Source organism: Accipiter gentilis, chromosome 8 (genome assembly GCF_929443795.1).
Source record: "Accipiter gentilis chromosome 8, bAccGen1.1, whole genome shotgun sequence".
In the NCBI taxonomy this organism is placed as follows: domain Eukaryota; kingdom Metazoa; phylum Chordata; class Aves; order Accipitriformes; family Accipitridae; genus Astur; species Astur gentilis.
The window spans coordinates 4,999,237-5,021,861 of NC_064887.1; the positions used below are offsets into that span (position 1 = coordinate 4,999,237).

The 22,625-nt window shown below is 38.6% G+C and overlaps 1 protein-coding gene across 2 annotated transcripts; it reads left to right on the forward strand.

Moving 5' to 3' along the window:
- Nucleotides 1-960: 960 nt before the first annotated feature.
- Nucleotides 961-22,231, forward strand: OMA1 (OMA1 zinc metallopeptidase). Of its 2 annotated transcripts, none has more exons than XM_049807593.1 (9): nt 961-1,104; nt 2,101-2,629; nt 3,047-3,275; nt 4,334-4,507; nt 4,603-4,710; nt 6,332-6,460; nt 10,783-10,857; nt 12,275-12,424; nt 20,809-22,231. In XM_049807593.1, exons 2-9 carry the CDS (start codon nt 2,121-2,123, stop codon nt 21,025-21,027), a joined length of 1,593 nt encoding a protein of 530 aa, XP_049663550.1. In that variant the 5' UTR covers nt 961-1,104; nt 2,101-2,120; the 3' UTR covers nt 21,028-22,231. The 2 variants fall into 2 exon arrangements, with proteins under 2 accessions (XP_049663550.1, XP_049663551.1); XM_049807594.1 differs by lacking the exon at nt 961-1,104 and adding an exon at nt 1,266-1,355.
- Nucleotides 22,232-22,625: the final 394 nt, after the last annotated feature.

Consider the following 22,625-nt stretch of genomic DNA (forward strand, 5'->3'; position numbering starts at 1 on the left):
CTATGTATTTTCCTTGGCAGCGGACATCAGTGCTTAAGAACTGTCACAGAATAGGGCCTTGGTAATAAAAAGGGATGAACTAATGATTTTCTCAGCAAACACTGAACAATACTTGACTGTGCTCATATATGGAGTATGTGACTGCTGAAGGCAAAGATCTGTATTTCTTTACCTTTCGCAAGGAGAGGGCCTTTGTTTACATGGGAAGCCCCAGGGCCTGTACGAAGCCTGGGCTGCCCTGTCATTACTACACACATCCCAGCCTCACCCTTTCATTCAGCACATAACCTGTTTTTCACATCACAACATTTATGATGTACTTCTGTCAGCTAGATGAGTCGGCCAAAATTAGATATTAGGTTAGCAGCTTGCCGTTTTCTTGGACTTGGGAGAAGCCAAACACCACCTCCTCACCTACCACTGCCGCAGTAGAGCCGACTGCTCCCTCCCACAGGAGTGTCACCAGCCCTCTGGTAGCTGGTAGCACTTCAACACTTCAGGTCTCCAAAACCAACAGCAAGCAAGCCCAAGGCGTAACACCCATGCGCTCTGAAAGCTGAAGGGGCCTTAAGGTCTGGCTTGGGACCCCTTAACAGCGAGGCCCAGGGACACAGGAGTCAAGGTCAACCCCAGCCGTGAGGTCAGGAGAGGTGAGGCAGGGCAGCACACAGGCCTCACAGCAACACCGTGGGTAAAGCCAGGGGAAAGGCAACACAGGAGAAAGGACGGCAGCAACATGGCTCTGCTCCTCCTGAAGGGACACCCCCTCTCCACGCCCCCGCTGACCCCCGGCCACCCCTCCTGCCACAAAATGGCGGCTGCGGGCGCCTCAGCCGCCTCCCTCGCCTCGCGCGCCGGGGCTCGAGGCGAGGGAGGGGGCGGAGCCTCCGCAACGGCCGCGGCGAGGGGGCGCGAGAGGCCGCCGCCTGAGGGAAGGGGCGCGAGAGGCGGGAGGCCGCCGCCTGAGGGACGGGGCGCGGAGCCGAGGCTGCTGCTGAGGCGGCGCCGGGCCCGTCCCGCCTCCCGCCCTCCGCCTTCGGCCCGGCATCGACAGCGTCTCCGCGTCGACCCGGTTTGACCCCTCCTCCTCCGCCTCCTGGGGTGGTGAGTAGGGGAGCCCGGCGGAGGAGGTCTTTCCCGGAGCAGATCCCAAGGACGTCCAGTGACGGCGGCCAGAGCTGCCCCCCCCCTCCCCCCCTCCGCGCGCCCTGGGCGGGCGCCTCAGAGTGACACGTCTCCCCCCCCCCCCCCCCCCGGCCTCCTCACGTCTGCCAATATCACGATAGTCGCGCCAGCAGGGAAGTCGGGGGGTTGCTCGCGTGCGGCATGCCGGGCGCTGAGGGCCGGCAGCCGAGGTCAGCAGCTAAGGGCGGCTCGGGGTGCCAGACAGCAGGACGAGGAAAAGGCGGGTGGAAGCGGCGGTGCGATTCCTCTCGCTGAGAGGAGCGGCGATGCCGGCGGTGGGTGGGTGGGGGGGGTGGGGGGGAGAAGCTGAGGCCGCTGTTAGAGCCCGCGGGTGAAAATGACCGCCGCGGGGTTCCTCGGGTGGGGGGTGGCCGGGTGCAGGGGCCTGCCCGGCGGGAAGGTGTTTCTATGCCCCGGGAGTGAGAGGATACTGGCTGGGAGACACTTGGTTTCGCTGTGTTGAGTCTTTTTCTTTCTAGGCTGGGTGCAGCAGATAGGCACCCTGCGTTCAAAAGCAAAGTATTAGCAAAATGGTCAATAGATCCTGGTTTTCCTCAGTATGTGTGAAGGGCACCTGTGGCAAGGAGCCCAGCACGGAAAGGTGATGATGCACACGTCTTCCACAAGGGACACCTGCAGTCATTCTGATGGTGGTAATAAAAGCGAAAGAAAAAAAAAAAGATACTTTGTTCTATTCTCAGTGGTATAAGACATCGACTTTTTTCACAGTGGAAAGCAGATTGGTACCTTAAAACTGCACCAAGATGCCATTGTAACTGTGACTTTTTTTTGTGCAATGCAACTGTTGGCAAGCAAATACATGGTATCTGTTCAGGTGAAAAGAAGTAATGTTTCAGAGTTTTGTGTTTGGGTGGTTTTCTTAATACCTCTTTGCTATTTTTTTCTTTGTTTCAGGGTAACCAACCAAAGAAGCTATGAATATCATCTGTGGTCTAAAGTTGCCTGGCAGGAACTGTATGTTCTTTCGTTTGGCTTCTTTGACCAAGCAGGGGAAGTGCAATAATCTCTATAGGTCCTACACAGGGTATCGGCGAACTCAAGTCAGTTGTACACAAGACAGATGCCAAAGGCTGGATTTGAGTGGAAATACTAGAAACTGGTCTTTGACTGGAAGCCCTGACTTCTATAGAAACTTAATTGTTAAAGGACTGAGGTGTCTTTTGAATGTCCCAAATACAGAAGTGTACAAGAACGCACACTACAGTTTGGGAAGGTTTTGCTTCCAGTCTTCTTGGCCACTGGGGGAGAAGATCACGTCCCTCCACATCAGTCCTGTAGGGCAACTCCCATGTCGTTTTTCTGCTTGGAACGTTCAGATCATCAGGTCTTTTCGCACATCACCACCATTTCAGGCTGCACCAGTTCCACTTTTCTGGATTATTGTTAAGCCAGCTCAGAAATTATTTGCTATCATTCTTGGCAGGTAAAATACTATCTTGCTTCCTCTCCCAATGTAAGACCCCATTATGCAAAGATGTGTTTGTGGAAACTGGTAGGTGTATTTGTAGTGTTTTTATTTTAATATCTGTGCAAATTTTTGTAAGACTGGGGCCTAGAGTGACAGTTTGCTCCACGAGAAGTCGTTTCCATTATCAGAGGTGTTAGATGTATCTTGCTCTTCTCGTTCTCATTTACATGTGGTAGAGGGAGATGAACCAAGACAGTGAGGGGCGTTCTTTGTCCTCTGGGAGGGAAGGAATGGAGTGGTGAAGCCAATTACAGTATAACCCTTCATAAGCTCTTACATGAGATCAGGCTGTAGTAGAGAATACAGCAAGGGGAAACACTAACAAATTCCTTTTTGACTATGTCCTAAGTTAACACTGCTTGTATTTTACAGGAGCATAAGAAATTGGTGGAAGGCACTTCCTCCTAATAAACGGGAACTTCTTAAAGAAAGTGCAAGAAAAAATAAATGGAAGATACTCCTGGGTGTCAGTAGCTTAGGAGTTTTATTTGTTGTATTTTATTGTACTCACTTGGAGGAGACACCCATCACTGGGCGTGCTCGACTGTTGGTGTTTGGAAAAGAGCATTTTAGAGAGCTGTCACAGATGGAATATGATATGGTAAGATTTTAAAGAAAAATTCAAACTACTCTAAAACTTAATGCTTTTTTTTAGTGATGAGGTAGTCCAATTAATGAGATGGACACCACAAGGTTTGTTTGCCTTTGATAAGTTTTGAACTTCATGCTCAGAACCCTGCAGAGCACCCCTGTCAGTTGCCCTCTCCTCTTGTCCCCATAATTTTTAAGAGTTCCCTTTCCATCAGCAAACCACTGAGGGGCACATGATAGTTAAAGAGCACATTACATGTACGAAGCAAACATTTCTAACTATGTTATTGTAATATAATGGGAAATACAGAAATCTGGTAGAAGCAATAAAAGCATAGCTAATAGGTATATGCTGAGATCTGTCTCATTTTCTGTGCTGATTTGAACATTCTTTGGCACTTGTTTAAGGTCCTCTCTTCTAAGCTGTCACTTTGTAAGGTAATACTCTGTATCTGTATTCAATTCTACTTTTTTTTTTCATTGGATCAGCTCATTTTTATTTAACTGCTTTCTTTTAAACTGTCCATTGCACTAATTTCTGTAACTGTCTGTGACTTTCTGTTCTAAAGCCAGTGAAATTTGATAATCCATATGTAAATGTCACTGTATTCCTGTCTGACAGTGAATGTAAGATAAGAACAGAAGTACAAGATATATTCAAATTACATCTTTTGTATAAATTTGTCCACCTTACAAATTACAACAGAAGTATACAGATACAGAAAAATTATAAATTCAGATGGAAATTCAGGAAGGTATAGAAAAGCTTGCCAAATTGTGATGCCAAACTTAACTGTGTATTAGGAAAACGCTGGATACAGGGGGCTGTGGGACCAAGTTTATACTATCTTTTTTGATCTGTGGTCAGTTTACTTTCTTTTAAGTTTACTAATCCTTAACCTGTGGGTCTGAAAGCCTGAACTCTAATATATTGGCTTTGGCTATATGAAAGAAAAATGTATTAAAACTTTGATTTAACTAAGTTGTATGTAGCCACTAAATTAGTTTACCAATTAGTCATTTACTGTGTCTTTGTTCTGCATGGCAATCAATGAATTTTTTTTTCAGTGGATGGAGGAATTCAAAAGTAAAATGTTACCTGAGACAGATGCACGCTATCAGGTTGTGGAGAGAGTTGTTGGTCATTTATCTGAAAGCAATAAGGACATCCCACAGGTCTCGGAGCTCAAGTGGGCTATCCATGTGGTAGATGAACCAGGTGTAAATGCTTTTGTGCTTCCAGTAAGTTGAACCCAATACAAAAATTATTAGTAATATTGAAACAGCATTTTGATTATGTGTCTTCTACTTAATTTTCACTCTCTTTTTGTTTACAGAATGGTCAAGTGTTTGTTTTCACTGGATTGCTAAATGCAGTTTCTGATATTCATCAGCTGTCTTTCATTTTGGGACATGAAATAGCTCATGCTGTGCTGGAACATGCAGTAAGTATTTAAAGAAAGCTGTCTAAAATTCTTAAATTAATTCTAATTACTTTAATTAAGATTTTTCCTATCACTACCAACCAAAGTTTCAGTGTGACTCTTTCTAATTAATGAAAAATTGAGTTTGAAATGAGAGTATTCTGCTACAATATATCCTTATTATTCATGTAGTACTTAATAACTGTCAGAAGTCCTGTAGTAGTCAGTGTTAGCACAAAGTCTGCCAGTGCTTTTTTCATAGCTGTACAGATGGATTATGGCTCGCTGTTAACAGTCATTTAGAACTAGGTCTGCAGATGCCTCTCTTCCTGTAGTGCAGACATAAGGAACTAGAGGCACTCAGCAACTCAGTTTGTTACTCCTACATGTGTTAATATCTACAGAAATGGGTATACTTTAACAAATTATTTTAAAATACATTATATTTTTATTATAATAGCACACAGTTTTAGAATGCCAAATTCTAGAATGCCCGGAGCTTGATTCTGCATTTACAGATGATTGCTTTCACAGATTTAATTTTTCCATATCCTGACATGCATGTGTTGAAACTGGTAGTTCTTTGCCATTTGAACAGAATGGATGTAATAATTTTGTTGTGCTTTGTAGGTACAACTATGGAAAAAGAGGATGGTATAGAAATATGGCTCATACTGTTCTAGATTGAGGTGATTTGCTAGAAAGCGCTTCTTTGCCTCCAAATTGATTTCTTTCTGTGCATGTAATTTCAAAAAATTGTATTCGTTACTTATCCATCAGTTTGAGAAGACATAATGAGAAGCTTGTAGACATAAAGATTTTGCTGAAATTGCAAAACTAATCTGGAAATGGGTAAATACATTTTAAAGGCAGTGGAAATACAAGAGAATTGCTTTACAGTATCTTGTATGATTTTGGATGAACAACAGTTCACATCTTAGTTTCTTGGGCTCAGTTGAGCCAACTAACTTGTTAAACTTATAAAAAATCTTTTTCTAATAATAAAAAGAAGTTGTTTGTGTGGAACCTGTGTCACCCAGCTGGCATAGAGAAAAGTATTGTATGATCTGGCTTGTAAGTGCTCAGATCAATTTGTTGCATGTCAAATAGAGCTCTGAAAAATAGAGGAATTTCAATTGCTTTTATTCAGGATCTCTCAGTTTCTGAAATTAAAGGAATGTAATAGAAAATAAAAAATAAATTATGAACTAGTGTCCTCTTTATCCCATTAGTGTTCTGTCTAAATGATGTCTGTCTCTTCTGAAATGAATGTAAAGAACAGTATTCTAGGACTTTTAATAGATTTTTTTCATTCCAACTGAGGTGTTCCATGGCCTTTTGACTAAAGAACTCTGTCTGTATGCTGCCGTCGTCTTATCTCAAGTTTTGAATCTCTTGAATTGGGAGATTCCTGATCAGTGTTTGTTCCAACCATATTTATGCAATTAGTGTGGATTCTAGACTGAAAAAACCTAGGATCCAACTGGATTATTTTGTGCAAGCAGGGGGGCTTGTGCTTGCCCTGTTCCTATGGCTGCATAGAAAAAAAAATCGGTGATTTTTTTAAAGTGTTCCAAATTCTGTATGTTATAAAGAAACGTCAGACAGTAAGAAATGAAAACGGGACAATTTCTGTTTGCAGGCAGAGAAAGCCAGCCTGGTTCACTTCTTGGATTTTCTATCACTCATCTTTCTCACTATGATTTGGGCCATCTGTCCCCGTGATAGTTTGGCAGTTGTTGGCCAGTGGATTCAGAGCAAGTTGCAAGAGGTAAGACTAACATTTTGTATTATCCTTCCTGAGTTCCATGGAAAACATTTTTAATCTTGGGGAGATAGTAGCACTAAATAGTATGTTTGGGGAAGAAGGCAAGAGGAGAAATATTATAAGCAAAAATTAATATTTGAGTATGTTTTTGAATTAAATATGTTTTTATAAATCTGCTTTATGTGAGATACATATTTTCATTTGTCATCTTGAAGAACGTTAGATCTCCCTAAATGACTGGATTTAGCTGGGCAGGCTCTGAGTACCTGCTTGCCAATTAAGTTAGATGATTGTCTTTTGAAATGTAGCTCACCCTTTAAAGTTGTATAGGTTGAAATGCCATGTTTTTATTTTGAATAGTTGTTAAATTGTTTCTAAACCAAGTAAAATATATGGAATTCTTTAAATACATTGTTAGTGATAAGAATGGTTTCCAAGATGAGAAAATTGAGAATCTAAACACTCTTTTGAAGTATAAACCATGCTATAATAAAACTTACTGAAATAATCTTTTCAGACAGCATATATTCCAATAAAGTAAAATTCAGAGGCTTTGTGGTGCCAGTTTTCTTCAGCAGTCTGATTTACTTTCTGCCTCTGGACAGTTACTGATCCATTTCTTTTTTAAAAAAGTGTTGTTTTTTTTTAAAAAGAAATTTTGCTTACATCATAAAACTTGAACCTGAATTTAAGTGAAAGAGTTCTTTGGTTTCTTTGACTTCTCTTGATGCTTTTCCTGAGATTTCCCCCAGTTCCTCAAAAACATGAAATTAAACATAACCAATCTGTTTTGGTAGTTCTTATGCTAATGGGTAGATGTGTGGATTCTGAACATAAATTATCTCTAAAGAGCTTGGATATTTGTACAAGTAGCTAAGAAACCAATACATTGATGAATGCTAGCCAGCATTTTGAAGAGCTGAATTTGGAAAAAACAAAGTGTGAATCAATCCTGAGACTGCTCATAATTTAGACAGCAAGATTTAACTCCCTGTCAGCATCTTTTCTCCTCTTCTAGGCTAACTGCAACTGGTATTTTGGCATCGTGGATTGGAGTTGTGCTTTAGATTGCAAATGGAATCTGCGTTTAAGCTCATAGTCCTAGTGTGCTATAGCAAAGATCTATCATATATGAGTTACTGTACAATAATGTCCTGGTTTAAAACTCTGATCAAACTCATCTTCAGTAACATTAAACATATCCATATGTAATGCAGAATAAATAAGTGATTAGTACTTGCGAAGCTTTCATGCCATATACAAAAGGTGCTGAACAGAAATTTTTGTTTCTGTTGGTCACTCAGGAGCACAGTGTCTATTTGTTTCCTCCATTCAACGTTTGCCTATTCTGTTTATGTACATTTTCACAGGATGTGTCTTTTCCTCTTCTTCCATACCCGTATTTTACTTTTTAAAGTTTTAGCATCCCACTCTATGAAGGGGTTATTTAAGCCACATTGCAGTACTTGCTTCCATTTCAGTATTTGTTTTTCTTTTATGTCCTCAGAGGCTTGACTTTTTTAACTACTGACTATTGCTTATTTTTTATTATTGACTATAAGTAGTTTCCAGTGACTCTTTGTAGGCCTTTTGGCATGTTAGCTCTGGTTCTGTGTTTTTCTCCAAAGCTAGTGGGTTTGCTTGCCTTGAGAAATTGTTAAGTTCTCTTAAGAGATTCATTCATGGTTGTTCTTTAGTCATATATTGCTGAACTGAAACATGTTGGCTTTGTTTTTACAGCAGCATTTATTTTGGATGGGAGCTAAAGCCTAGGAATTATTCTTGGAATAGCACAAAGCATGACTGAATTTTACTCATGTCCTGACCACTAGTATGTACAGATATAGTACTTCATATTCCCTTTCTTGTCCACCTCACACCATCAGATTTGTGTTTCATGTGGAAACTGGTGATTTTGGATCGTCAACTTACCTGGAACTTCCTTTTCTTTAACATGCAGACAGCTCTGTCAAATCTGTCTTCTTTATTATCTCCAATTTCTGACAAGGATTTTTTGATCAGAGTTTGAAGATCTAATTTTTCATTCCAGCACATTCACAAAAGATTTTTTTTAAAATAAATTCATTTCTCAGTAGCAGATGAGTAGTACTGTATGTTAGATGCCTCAAGACCCTTTTATGTGACCACTGTCAGGACTTCATTGGCTAGAAGCATGCTGTGAAAGAGAGCCCAAGTTTTCTCAAGAGATTTAGATTATCTTTTATAGTTTTAATTTTAGATCTGAAGAAGAAACACATAGAATTCTCCAGAACTGCAGAGGACACATTTAAGTTTCTTATATGTTAATAAAACTTTGGTAATGATCAGAAAATAACAAATCTGGAGTCCTACTTGGTCATAAGCTATGTCTAGCGTAAGAATTGCTGTATGGAATCACATCAGAGCCTGTTTAGGCTCGTATCTTGTCTGTGACTGGCCAGTAGCAGATACATAGAGGAAAGTAAAGGAAGTAACAGCAATTATAGGGTGATAGTTTCTTCAGATGTCATGCCTGCTTCTGCAGTCTGCAGCATGGGTAGGTCCTGAACTAGGGATTGTATATGGCCGTATTTTTGCTGGCAGTATTGGGACAGACATACAGGTAAATAGTCATACCTTAGTGCTTAACTGTAAATGCAAAAAAACTATTTAAGGGGTAAGAATTTAAATGCTGATCTTTTTATTAGCATCTTCTTGCTGTCCCAGCTCTCTCTTTCTAGATGGTCTATTAAGACACATGCACTCAGACCATCAGTTTCCAAGTTCTTAAACTTCTGCAAGTCTTTTTTGAGATGGATGCTACCCCTTCTTATTTAAAATTGTTGTAAACCTCCCAGAGAAGAAAACCACAAGTGGTTGTAACTGAAGAAATAGAAAACTGTGTGCTTGTGTAAGCCTCTGTTCCAGTTAGTGCTTTGGGTAGTTGTATTGCCTGTTACCAGTTTCATTTCCCTGTCTGAGAATTTTTAATAATTAAACAAATAGTTTATCTGACTAACTGGGAAATAGTGCTTCAGGAACTTGACAGACTAGCCAGAGATATCTTTGCTGTTTAGTGAATATATGCACTCCAGTAGACCCAGAGCACTTTTCAAGGCAATAGAAATATATATTCCACTTCAAGTAATGACTTTATCATAGGAGAATTTTAAAAATATATTTATAGTTGCAGTGTTTAAGGTCTGTAAGGAAACTAAGAATTTAGAAAGTGACCTCATTTATGCTTACTTACAAACCAGTGTATTTGGCTTTAAAAAACCTGTAGAGGATCAGCTTTGATTGGCTTTTATTTTTGATTTAGTAAAGAAAAACTATCGGTACTACTTTAGAAAGATGCAAAAATTTATAGAGACCTTTTTGTACTCAAAGGATTGGACCACTTCTTTGGTGCTCTTAATTTCTAACTGTTTTGTGGTTTGTTTTTTTGTTGTTGTTGGAACTTAAAGGAGGACATGTTCTTATAACCAGATAAAGAGCTGATAAAACCTTTTTCTCCTCACTATTCTTGCACATCCCCATTCTTCAGCTGATATTTTCTAATGGATGCCTAAACCAGAATGTTGTGACATGTTTCTTATCTCTGCAGGAGCAGGCTGTTTTAACCAAGTCCTGATTTGCATTTACTATCACCTGATATACTAGGGCAAGGCTGCCCAAATCTACATGAAATACATATACCAGAAGATCTTGGAATATATGACTAAATAACCATTTGAGAAAACTACCACTGTCTCTTAGTGTATGTTAATACAATGTCATACCCTAGAAAAATGGGAGAGGATTTACGTCTTTTGGTTTGATTTCTCAAGGGCAATTCGTAACTTGTGGTGGGGGATAATCCTGCCAAAGGAGTGATTTCTGCATGAAAGTGTTTACAGCTGCATTTCATACTGTGACCTGTTTACCATACAAAATAGATCATACCAGGTTTAAAGACAGTTGTCATAAAAGTTTAAGGGAACCGCTGGAATTTTTTACATATAGCTGCTACAAGAAAAATCTTAATGCCAGTAAGAGAGTGAAGTGAAAAAATTCTAGTTTAAAGTTGGCATTGACCCTTTAGTTGCTGCAAAATGCTGTGAGACTGACTGATCAGAGGGGCCATGAAAATATGTATAATATGAATTAATTTCCACTGAATACAGGATCAATGAATTTTATGTAATGGAATTAAAGATTACATTAAGAAAATTAATACTGATCACATGCAAAGTGAACATGATAGATAAAAACTGTTTCTTATCAGATTAGAAAAGCAGCTACAATGCTCTAGCTTTGTACACATTCAAAACCAAGAAATAGAGCTTTGATGTGCTTCTTTGCAGTTTATATTTGATAGACCGTACAGCAGAACATTGGAGGCTGAAGCTGATAAAGTGGGACTTCAGTTTGCAGCAAAGGTAACTACAACTTGTTTGTTTTATTAGCAATTTTTCAGTTTCCATTATAATCAGAGGGAGTTTCACACTTCATACAGAGGTGGGGGGGAGAGGGGGACAGCAGGTTTCCCAAATTTTTAAAGAAATGTAGTTTGATGCAGTAGTGAGAAATAAAACAGTTTGCAGAGAAAGACAAAGTTATTCTGGCTAAATTGTATGTAATAAAATTGAAGTTTGTAAAGTTGTGCATTATTAACTGCACAGTATACTTTCTATGTAGTTTATTACTATTAGAAAAAAAAGCTACTCATTTATAAAGAGGAAAGTGCCAAATAGCAAGCTTCTGTAAGTAGGATATATCTAATTGTGTGTGAAGATATAAATTACCCTTTAGATTTTTGTTTCACTTAGTTTCCATCTACTGTGAGAAGTTCTGAGGAACTCTTTACTATATTGTAGTGAACCTAAAATATTCTGAACTATAATATCTGTTCTCATAACAATTCAGTAAAATTTAAGAACATTTTCATCTTGTGATTTTATTTTCTCTGATTGCTGATAATTACGAAGTATATCAATATTTTTCTAGTATTTACAGATATAGCCTAAATACAGTGGCTTTGCTAAAGTAAGACAAAAATCTGGTCAGAAACTACTCAGCATTTTTTTATAATTTGGGTTTTTTTGGTCACTTATTTTTTTGTCCATGTGGATTTTAATCCTAAATTAAAGAAACTAAACCACTCTTTTCATTTCTAGCTAAGTGCAATAGAGCTAGGTAAGTATTAGATAACTATGAGAGCAGCACCATCTAGTGTTAATATTTCATAAGGAATATTTCCTTTTCTTAACAATTTTTAATATTTCTTCAAGGAAGAGTTTTTAAAATTAACTGATTCTGGGATTGAAACTGCATCTGTACTTTAAAGTCATCTAAGGGAATAATACAATCCATGAAAAAACATAATTGCTGTGTGGGTGCTTACTGCTTTGTAATACTAAAGATGTAGGGCCATACCAGAAAGAAACAAGCAAAGTGGTATCTCAGCATTTGTCTGCTTCTGCAGATAATCTTTTTATAATAATAATTTTAAGAAATAAATTCAAAGGATAAAGCACCCTTTCTGTATTTTTGGGGTAAAAAAAAGTAATTTTTTTACCTTCTCAGTACTCGTCTCTTTTTCTCTTAAAAAATGAAAGTTAAGGTAAGAAATCTTATTCTTTTTTTCCCCTCCACTTAAATGCAAATATAAAGGAGTCTGTTGGTGATATACAATTGCCATTCTTAAAGTTAGTGTTCCATGAGTTTCTATGGACCATCTAAATAGGCTTTGGAAATTTAAAACTTAAGAAGTCTTTTGTAATTCAATATCCATCAGAATGTGTATTGTATTACTTAAAAAATATAGTGGTGTATACATTTTCTTTCTGTTTTCAGGCTTGTGTGGATGTACGAGCAAGCAGTGTATTTTGGCAGCAAATGGAATTAGCAGAAACCATTCAAGGGCAGCCCAAGTTACCAGAGTGGCTCTCCACACACCCTTCTCATGAAAACAGAGCTGAGCACTTAGACCGGCTTATCCCAGAGGTGAGCAGAGTTGAAGGAAGTATGTCTTTTTCTCTTAGGAAGGTTGCTAGAATTAGTTTGCTATTGATTCATGAGCTACTTTGGTATTGATTCACAATCTACTCTTTTAGCGTCATGCTTATCTTTCTCTATCCTTACAGAAATTTTCTGTTACAAAGCTCTCAACCTTAAAGGTTTTATTAAATGGGGAAAAATTAAGATAGCACAGGTAAAATGTAATTATATTCTAGGGTTTTTTGCTTTCTGATTTCTGATCGAAGTGTAGTATTTTTGCTTTTGAATGGCCTTCCTGGTATAGATGTGACAGTGTCACATGTCTCATCCATTCTTTTCTCTTTTTTGCCATTTTGGAAGCCAGTTTTTAAGTTGGATCCCTAAACTGTCTTGACTTCTCTTGCTTTGATAGCTAGCCCTAGGCTGTCACATAGAGAATGCTCCATCCTATCCTGTCTGTCTCACTGATGTGGGATTGCATACACCTTGAATAACTGCTTCAGAAGCATGTCAGATCCTCAGTAGAAGATTTCTTAATAGCCCTAGTTATGATAGGTCTCTGTAGATTTTGCAGCCTGCTTTTTTCTTCACATCTCTGTTCCATCACATTAGGGAGCAAATTTTACCCCACTCCAAGGAACTTGAGCTAATTCACACAATTGCCCATCAATCTGCAATCTTTTCTCTGTTCTTTCTTTCAGATTTCCTCTCAGAGGAACACCAAGTAGATAGCTACTTGGGGATTCTCTTAATTTGATGTGCTACTCGCTGGTAGCTTAAGGACAGAGAACTGTTCCAAGTTTAGTAATCTTAGTTTGTTTACTATTTCTTTAAATAGTGGGGTTTTTAACTGCAGAAAAATAACATGGATTGGTTTTGCCTGGTTTTTTCTTTTTAAAAATATAATGTTAAAGCCCTTCACAACAGCAGTGTTTTTCAGCAAGCTAAACTGTGTTTGGAAATTCCCTTTCTTATAACCAACTGGTAATTTCTTCTTCCTCCTCTTTTTTTTTTTCTTTTTTTCTTTTTTAAAAAAAAGCTCTCAGTCACTTTAAGTCTTTCTCAATTCCAAACTGTAAACACAGTTGAAGATTTATTGGCAGAAGGAGCACTAAAATGTTGAGGTGTTTTCTGATTTCAAAGAAGAAAAAAAGATTTTTCATGAATCCATTGGTGAGAATGAATGCAGTAAATATTATAAATGATGGCATAAATCAAAGTCAACATTAGGGGTAGAAGGCTGGAGACTGGCTAGACTGAATATTTTAAATTAATATACACAAATTTTGTGCTTTGCAAAAACAGGTTGTGAGACTATTTTGATGGATTTTCTAACACATTAGAGCAGCTGAATGGAAAATGATACTTGTTGCAGAACCCTCAGTTTTAGGTAGATTGAACGTAAAGGGTTCAGGATCCTTTATCTTCATATGGTTATTGACTGGCTTATAAAATGGTAATGAAATAACCTAATTCTTGTATTCTACCCCAGGACTCAACAAATAAGTTAAATAACTGAGCAACTGTGTAGAACTGGCAGTCATGTTATTTCCATCTTACCTCTTGTAGTTTAGCAGGTAGAGCAACCTTCATCTTTTCATAGCCACTCTCACTTCCAAGAGCGGTGGAGACTAGGAAATTTTCTTCCAAAAGATAATTGAGGAGATGTTTTCATTTGCCTTTTACCTTAAATGTTCTTTGGAGTAGGATGAGAAAACAGGGGCTGAAGGCTTCCTGGTTTTAACAGAAGTTTGCTAGATAAATGAGGTTGATACTACAGAAGTGGAATAAAAATGAAAGAAGTTATGTAGAGGTGTTGCTTTTTGTCTGAAGCAATGACCCCCCTTCACCTGAGAGCTGCCTTCTCGAAGCTGGATCTCAGGCATTTAAAGGGAATACCAGGGCTTTGTTGTTGTTCAATATGAGCACCTTTTTGTTTCATTGTACACATACCTAAAGCCTTTTAGAGCAGTACGTTTGCCATATATTAATGTACATTAGATCTTCAGAGCCAAGGGGAAGAAGCCAGATTTCAAAAAAGGGCCTTTTTATCTCTCTAATATCTCTCTGTGAAGAAACTGTACTTCTTATGACTCAGTATCAGATCCATCATGAGCGTTGTTGTGTTTCATATGCTGATGGTTTTGAAGCTGAAATGGTTTTCAGGACAATACAATATCTATTATTAGACCAGCTACTGTAGCTGGGGGAAATAGGGACAAATTTTTCGACTTCACAGGCCACACAGATGTTTCTCTACAGACTTCTAAGCAAGTTCACAATAAGATGCATTCGTACAAAGTGAGAATTTTTCTTCAGGTAATGAAATGGCATGCCTCCATGAGGTCACTTAACATTCTCAGGAAATATAAATTAAAGCAGGAATATCACAGGGATTCTCTTTTCACATAATTAAAAGAGAGGGAGCAAATCAAATTAGTTTTAAAGATCTTGCATCTGGTTTTCCAAACAAGTTGGAAGCTACAGCCAAGCTGAGGAATTTGTAAATAAGAGAGCTATAAGTATTTACAAAGTGGTGCTGTCCTGGAAAGGAAATAAAGGAAATTAAAATTATTTACCATGTTTTTAAGGGATTTCCCTCTCAGACTGGGAGAGATTTGGATTGTAAACTAGGAAAGCAGGATATACTGTTAAACAGGAAACTGAAACCTATAATTCCTACGTGGATGGTAGTGAGATGCCTGATGAAAGCCTGTGCATTTTATTTTCAGAAAAAGAAGCAGGAAAGATGCTTACCATTGCTCTGCAGAGAAAAATCGTCGAAGTATAGTGCCAGAGAGAAGCTATAGGATCTTCTAGTTAATCTCTGAACCTTTTATTTTAATGTTCTCTGACTTGCTACAGTTTGTCTACCTTTTTCCTAGTATGCTGCTCAAATAGAGCACTGTACATTAGCTGAAGTCTCAGCTATACTGAATAAAGCAGAAGGTTATCTACTGAGCCATGCCTGTGACACAAAAATTCATCTTGATGTGACATTTGCTTTTTTGGCATCATGTTGTTGGCTCAGATTCCAATTTTTGATTCACTGTAACTCCAGTTTCCCACTCTTTCTTGTGGAAATGCCATGTTGAGATAATTTTGAGAGCAATACTAAGTTGGGATATGTCACCTCTACCGCTTCTCTTCTGTTTGCTAGGTCTATTAACTTTTAAAAAAAACCAGTTAATTAATTTACTTTGGCAAGACCTGTTCTTGTCAAATCCACATTAGCTTTTTCTTATTTTTGTTTTTGTTTGGGTAGTTATTGCTTATTCCTCAGTCTGCTGCCTTTTGGATATTGAAGATGCATTTATTTTGCTTCCTTTTCAAAAATAGGTTGGTGTATTTGCTCTTTGCTTGTGATGTGAAGATTACTTCAGATAGTTCCAGTGTTAGAATATATTAATTAAGCACTATCAATGTGAAAACTTAAAGAAAAATAAGAGTAAAAAATACTGACTTGTGTTTCTATCCTCCCCATAAAGTTGTTAAATATTCTGTCACAATTTTTCCTTTCTGTGTCCAATGAAAGATTTAAGTATTAGCATTGTATACAAGTTGCTTTTCTTCTCCATCAAGTAAAAAATCTATCCATTCTTTTGATCATGTTTTTACTACTACTTCATTTGTAGAACCTGTTGTCTTGCCATGCCTGCTAATTGTAATTCACTTTGCAACTAAGCGTTTCTTATTTTTTCAAATTTTTTTTTCTTCTTTTTTTCCCTACATCCTTGTGCTATTTCTTAGTTTTAGTCGGATTGCAAAGTCAGAGCATAAGTCAGGTACCTGCCAAGGTAATCACAGATAATACACAAGAGACTATAAACCTTGGCCTGGTTTGCGGACAAGAGAATGATGTGGCTTTTGTACTGAGCGAGCTGACAGCCTGAGAGGTAGGATGCACTCCAAAAGACTTTAAGGGGTTGAGATGCAGCAGTTAGCCGGGTATCTGTGACAGTGGTGAAGTATTAATACTGAGAGCTAAAAATTACTTGTTTCTGTATTTGTCTCTGCTGGTAGGCTTTATATGAAAGCAATAGGATGAGGTGGACCTCCCTAATTCTTACACCTTCCCCCCCGCCCCCACTCCAGCACATTGCAGGAGGTGACTGCAATTGTATTGATAAAAAAAACAGCTTCACCTTTGTTACTTACAAGCAATCATTTTGATATTTTATTTGAGATCTCCTGAACCAGTAAGCATGCAGGTGGTCTTTATTCTGAACAGCAGTACTTCTCTCTTAAGGTTAACCTGAAAAGAACAGCATTAAAGTCCTCTCAGTTCCCCCGTGAACCTATGTACTCACTCTGACTAGTTAACTGTGTCTCAGTTCTGTCCGTCTTCTTTATTGAGAACACTCTTCAGTAAAAACAGTCAATGAAACATACTTTTATTATAATATCAATATGCATGTGCTTCATTAAGAATGCTTTTACTTGTCCTCTTACCCAAACTGTCAAAAACCAAGTTACTTGAGCAATATTAAATTACTGGATTTGAAGTCGCTAGTGATTTTGGAAAGACAGTACGGCTGACCACGTTGGGCTGTTTTATCTTTCAGGAAAAATTATACTGTAAGCTCCTCAGCATTTTACTGGCATCTTAATGACGTGACAGAGCTACAGGCACAAAACAAAATAGCGGAAGTCAGCTGAGCCAGGGATAGAACACTTTCTCACTAGGGTTGAATGTTGCATGGCAGTTACAAACATGCATACAAAGGCTACTATCACTAGAGTGTGTAGTCATAGTTGTCTTTAACAGTGAGATGACGTGTCAACACAGCTTTCCATTCTCATAACTGTAGTCTTTTTAATGGCATGTGAGCTGATGGTGTGGAATAGATGCCTTCTACCCCCTTGGACAGCTTTGTGTCTAGCAAGAACACAGACATCCACATGGTAAAAATGTTAACTCTGAAGTATTGTTTTTTACCTTTGCTGTTGTGACTTTAGTATTTTGGATAAGTGAAACCATGGAAATAGGCCAGGCACTATACAGCCACGAAAACCAGAGATATAAAATTGCAAATTAGTTTAAAAGAGGATTACGTTGCCCTTTCCAGGATACAGCCTAAATCTTTATATTTCCATTTGCCTTGAATAATGCTGCTTGACATTAATGCAGTCTTGCAGCAGCTTATGTTCTGGAAGAGAACAAGAGAAAACTCTTGGTTTTTCATAAATGTCAGTTTAGAAATTAATTGGTCACTGAAGCAGAAGAGTGTTCAGTGGTACAGTTACATTTGGTGACTACATGGACGATCATGCTGTAGAAAAACAAATACTGAAAGCTTTATTCATATTTTTTAAAAATTAAACAAGAGGAATAATTGCATGCCTAATCCAGACTTGTGTATCCAGTAATTTGAATGTTACATTTCAGCAAGAAACAGCTGGAGAGACTCTTACTACATTCCTGGAATGTGTCCTTTTCCAAAACCAGTTGTTAAATTTAAATTCTATTTGTTTCTAGCCATTTACAGGAAACTCTTTATCAGTTCACTGTAGTAAAGTTAGGGAGAAATATGTTTTGGTACCTCCTTATACAAAGAAATGAGTTAAGAAGCTCTGCTCTTCTATTTTAAAATGTGCTGTAGTAAGATGTTTCCAGTGTCTCCTGTGGAAGAATACCAAATTGTTTCAAAATGATGGGCAAATACTTATGTGTAGGTGTACTGGAATATTTGATTTGATATTTCAACCAAATCTAGTGTATATAAAGTAGATTAAAAATCTCTGCTCTGTTTAAGTGCACTGCTAGGTCTGCTATGAAAACTGTTACTTTCTTCCTCCTTTAATCTATCTAGAACAAAAGAATGAACACATGCTTTCCTCTAACAGTCCCTAGTACTGGTCAGGAGGCACCTGGCTACAAATCAGGACAGGTCTGGCCATTACTTTTCAAGTATCCATGGTTATGAAGTGAAGTGGAATAAAATACACATTTGAACATGTTTTCCCACAAAAGGATTAAAAATAAAGCTGGCTGTTAATCTGCCCATAGTTTTATGTTGTTAATTGAGGCCAAGATACAGATAATATTGCATAAATGTGACCGTACCACAGTGGCCATTGATTAATGCTAAATACCAGGCTAGTTTTTGACTTGGTGTTTTCTTGGTGTTTCATTTTGCAAATCTTGAAAAATTAGTTCTCAGCGGAGGTGTAGAACCCTCTAAAATTCTACATTCTAATATTTTCCTATATGTTAGCAAAGTCTTATCTCTAAATGGGAGACACATGGATTTGATAGGTGGACCACTTGGTGGATAAGGAATTGGCTGGATGGTTGCAGTCAATGGCTTGATGTCCTGAGTGCAGACCAGTGACAAGTGGTGTTCCTCAGGGGTTGGTATTGGGACCGGCACTGTTTAACTTCTTTGTTAGTGACATGGACAGTGGGATTGAGTGCACCCTCAGTAAGTCTGCCAATGACACCAAGCTGTGTGGTGCGGTCGACAGGCTGGAGGGAAGGGATGCCATCCAGAGGGACCTTGACAGGCTTGAGAGGTGGGCCTGTGCAAACCTCATGAAGTTCAACAAGGCCAAGTACAAGGTCCTGCACATGGGTCAAGGCAATCCCAAGTGCGAATACAAGCTGGGCGATGAGTGGATTGAGAGCAGCCCTGTGGAGAAGGAGTTGGGGTTATTAGTGGATGAAAAACTGAATATGAGCCAGCATGTGTGCTCGCAGCCCAGAGAGCCAATCGAATGCTAGGCAGCATCAAAAGAAGTGTGGCTAGCAGGTCGAGGGAGGTGATTCTCGCCCTCTACTCTGCTCTCATGAGGCCCCACCTGCAGTACTGTGCTCAGCTCTGGGGCCCCCAGCATAAGAAAGACGTGGACCTGCTTGTGTGGGTCCAGAGGAGGCCACAAAGGTGATCAGGGAGCTGGAGCACCTCTCCTAAGAGGACAAGCTGGGAGAGTTGGGGTTGTTCAGCCTGGAAAAGAGAAGGCTCTGGGGAGACCGGGCCTACAGGAAAGATGGGAAGGGACTCTTTATCAGGCAGTGTAGCGATAGGACGAGGGGTAATGGTTTTAAAGTGAAAGAGGGAAGATTTAGATTAAATATTAAGAAAAAATTCTTCATTGTGAGGGTGGTGAGGCACTGGAGCAGGTTGTCTAGAGAGGTTGTGGATGCCCCATCCCTGGAGGTGTTCAAGGCCAGGTTGGATGGGGCTTTAAGCAACCTGGTCTAGTGGAAGGTGTCCCTGCCCATGGCGGGGGGTTGGAACTAGATGATCTTTAAGGTCCCTTCCAACCCAAACCATTCTATGATACATAGGATCTTACTTTTCTTGGTAAGTTTAAATGGTTTATAGGAGAATTCATGCATACTAGTAGGTCTGTGTACAACTTAGTTGTATGGTATCCGTTGTTAGCTCTAAAATGAGCTGCCTGTTTGTATGGACTAATTAAGGTATGTTCAGCTTTGTTCAAATGAATGCCAACTTAAGCATCCTTTAAAACAGCTGACTTTATACAGTTTTGTATCAATTTCTCCAGAGTGCCTGTGAGACACGAGATTGATCCATTGTCATACCTTTCTCAGATTGCTCACAAGACAGGATGGTCTGGGGGGAGTGTGCTTACACTAATGTATTTTGATTCTCTGGGAATGCTTTGGCTCCTTTGGGACTCTACTTTCTAATTTGTAGAATGGAAGCAATGGCATTTACTCAGTGAGCAGAAGTAACTTGAAGTTTGGTCTTTTAGTGCTAATCTTTTTATCCAGATAAATTTTTACGTTCTAGAGACATTATTTTCTCAGAATACTTGGAAGCTGTGTATTCAAATGCTTCTTGGAGATGAGATCACTTGTGTAACTGGACCTTAACCATACTTGTCAACCATCTGGATCTCTGTGTCAGTTAAACGTCCATTACGTTATTGGGGATCTTTCCCTCTTTTTTGAGTCAGACATCTATATATAGTTACTTCAATAACAGAACATGTCTGAAGAAGTAAATTATTCACAGCCCTTTTTTTCTTGATGCAGTCATTTTAATTTACGTGTGAATGTAAATTAAAAGGTAAAAGGTACTGATGCGGACAAGTATCACATAAAACAGTTGGAGAACTTCCTACCTATTTATGCTGTACCTTTTAGAGTATCCATTCTTTGAGAGACTGTCTGTGAGAAAATGATTTTCATTCTTCATTTTTCATTTTTTCCCATTGTTTTACCATATTGCTACATTTCTTCTGAGGAATTCTTGGTTTCTGTTGAAAAGTTGTTCAGTAACAACTCAGACTCAGTAGTATTCTCACTAAGCTTTATGTGCAAATGCAGACCTTACCGGAAAGCCAAATCACTGACTGAAACCTTTTTTTTGTTTTTCCTATTTAAAATGAGCTTGATTTGTTTTCCTATGTATTCACAGGCTCTTAAAATAAGAGAGAGCTGCAATTGCCCATCTCTTTCTGGACCAGATCCTCGCCTCATTTTCAAACTTAGCATGCAACATCTCCTGGAATCGTCTAAAGATCAAGAAACCCCAAATTCTACAAAGCGAGATCTCTCAAAACCAAAACTGGATTTTCCTCACACTCAAAAAGTGGAAGATATGCCAGTAACTTTTGCAGTTAAACCTACAAACTAATGATAATAATTTTCACTTTTTATGAAACTTGTGGTCCCTGAAGGTCTGTCTTACAAGGCAAATTTGTCTTTGAACCATAAAGAAGATGTAGCCACTCACATTCTATGTTTCTTTTATGTGATCTCTCACTCAAAGCAATAAGGAACCATGCCCACACAAGAAGAGCAGCGTGTCGGAGCAGAAAGTTTCTTATTCATCAAGAGTTACTAAAATAAATCACTTCTCAGGGGAAACATAATCTCGTACAATCCAGTCACACAGTGTAATTTTCAGCTTTATCAGGCTCACCTTGATCAGAGGACAGATGAGCCAGAAGCGTCCCTAAAGCAGAGGAAAAAGTACAATTTTCATCATTTAAGTTGTCTGGTTTATCTTGCTGTAATTTGGGTTAGATCTATTCAGCTTCATTTGAGAAATAATGAGGAGAGCTTACCGCCTGTTCCACATATAGTATGTTTAAAAATATTAAGCTGAGATGTGGTAATAGCCTATGGGCTTGATACACCTCCACTTAATTAGGTGGATTTACTGCTGGGATTTTTCCTCTTTCTAAGGCATTTTAGAATACAGATTGATTCAACATTTTTCTTCAAAGCAACCTGAAAAGGTTGCACAAAGTTCAATTTAAAAAAGGAGTTAAATAATTTTCAAGGAATTCTTTCTTCTGAAAGAAACACTGTATAAGAACCATAGTTTGTAGCACCAGAATGCTTTGCAGGAATGGCTGTTGTCTTTTTTTAAATTATCAGGGTGCCTCATCAGACGGCAGTTTTACTGCAACGTCATTTGATTTGGATATATCTGTTTGGATAGAAGTGATTGCTGGTGTGGAAATATATTACGTAGTAGACAAATACAACAAGGTTTCTTGACTGCACAGCTTTTGCAGCTGTACCTTTTCCTAAAAGGTGACTTCTCTTCAGGAAACTGGCATCTAATGCTGAGCATTCCTCCCTCCCTCCAATCCCCCTGAAGCCACACATTTTATACTGTGGAGACCAATATGCACAATATAGGTGAAGCTCTGCCTTTCATGATGGGCTAACCAGTATAGCCAGCATATTAATCTTTATTTGCACATGTTTGAGTTATCCTTGCTTTGCAGTTGATGGAAATATTGAAATGTCGATCTTACAGGAAGATGTAGAAAGAGGTGGCAGCGAATGAAAATAAAGAAGGGAAATCCTGTTCCTTTATCTGTTAAGATGTATTTGCTATTAGTTTTTTTGTTACTCATTTGTATTAAAACAAAAATCTGGTTTGTGTATGGTAGGGTTTCACATGAAGGGGACGTTCAAAATCTTTTACAGTGTATTATATTTTGAAACATTCTTTTTTATATATGGAGAGGAGCAGACTTTATCATAGTTCTTCAATTAAATCAGAATGCAAGCTTTTAAAAAGGAGAAAATAACCTATTCAGTGCTGTCAGTGAATATAGTTGGAAAAAAAGATTGTGAAACAAGTAATTGTTTTACTAACTTCAGCTGATGAACCAGGGTCCTTTGAGAAACACCAACAAGTGCCTACCTTATCTCTATTCAGCGGTAAGTTGATGTATCTGTAATGTTGATGATTCTAAATCTAGATTGGCTGCA

Bases quoted from the DNA above. Each gene is read 5' to 3' on its own strand.
- OMA1 (XM_049807593.1), top strand. From the start codon at position 2,121: ATGAATATCATCTGTGGTCTAAAGTTGCCTGGCAGGAACTGTATGTTC. The intron at 2,630-3,046 runs GTAAAATACTAT...TGTATTTTACAG, and splicing joins TTTGCTATCATTCTTGGCAG to GAGCATAAGAAATTGGTGGA. The intron at 4,711-6,331 runs GTAAGTATTTAA...TTCTGTTTGCAG, and splicing joins ATGCTGTGCTGGAACATGCA to GCAGAGAAAGCCAGCCTGGT.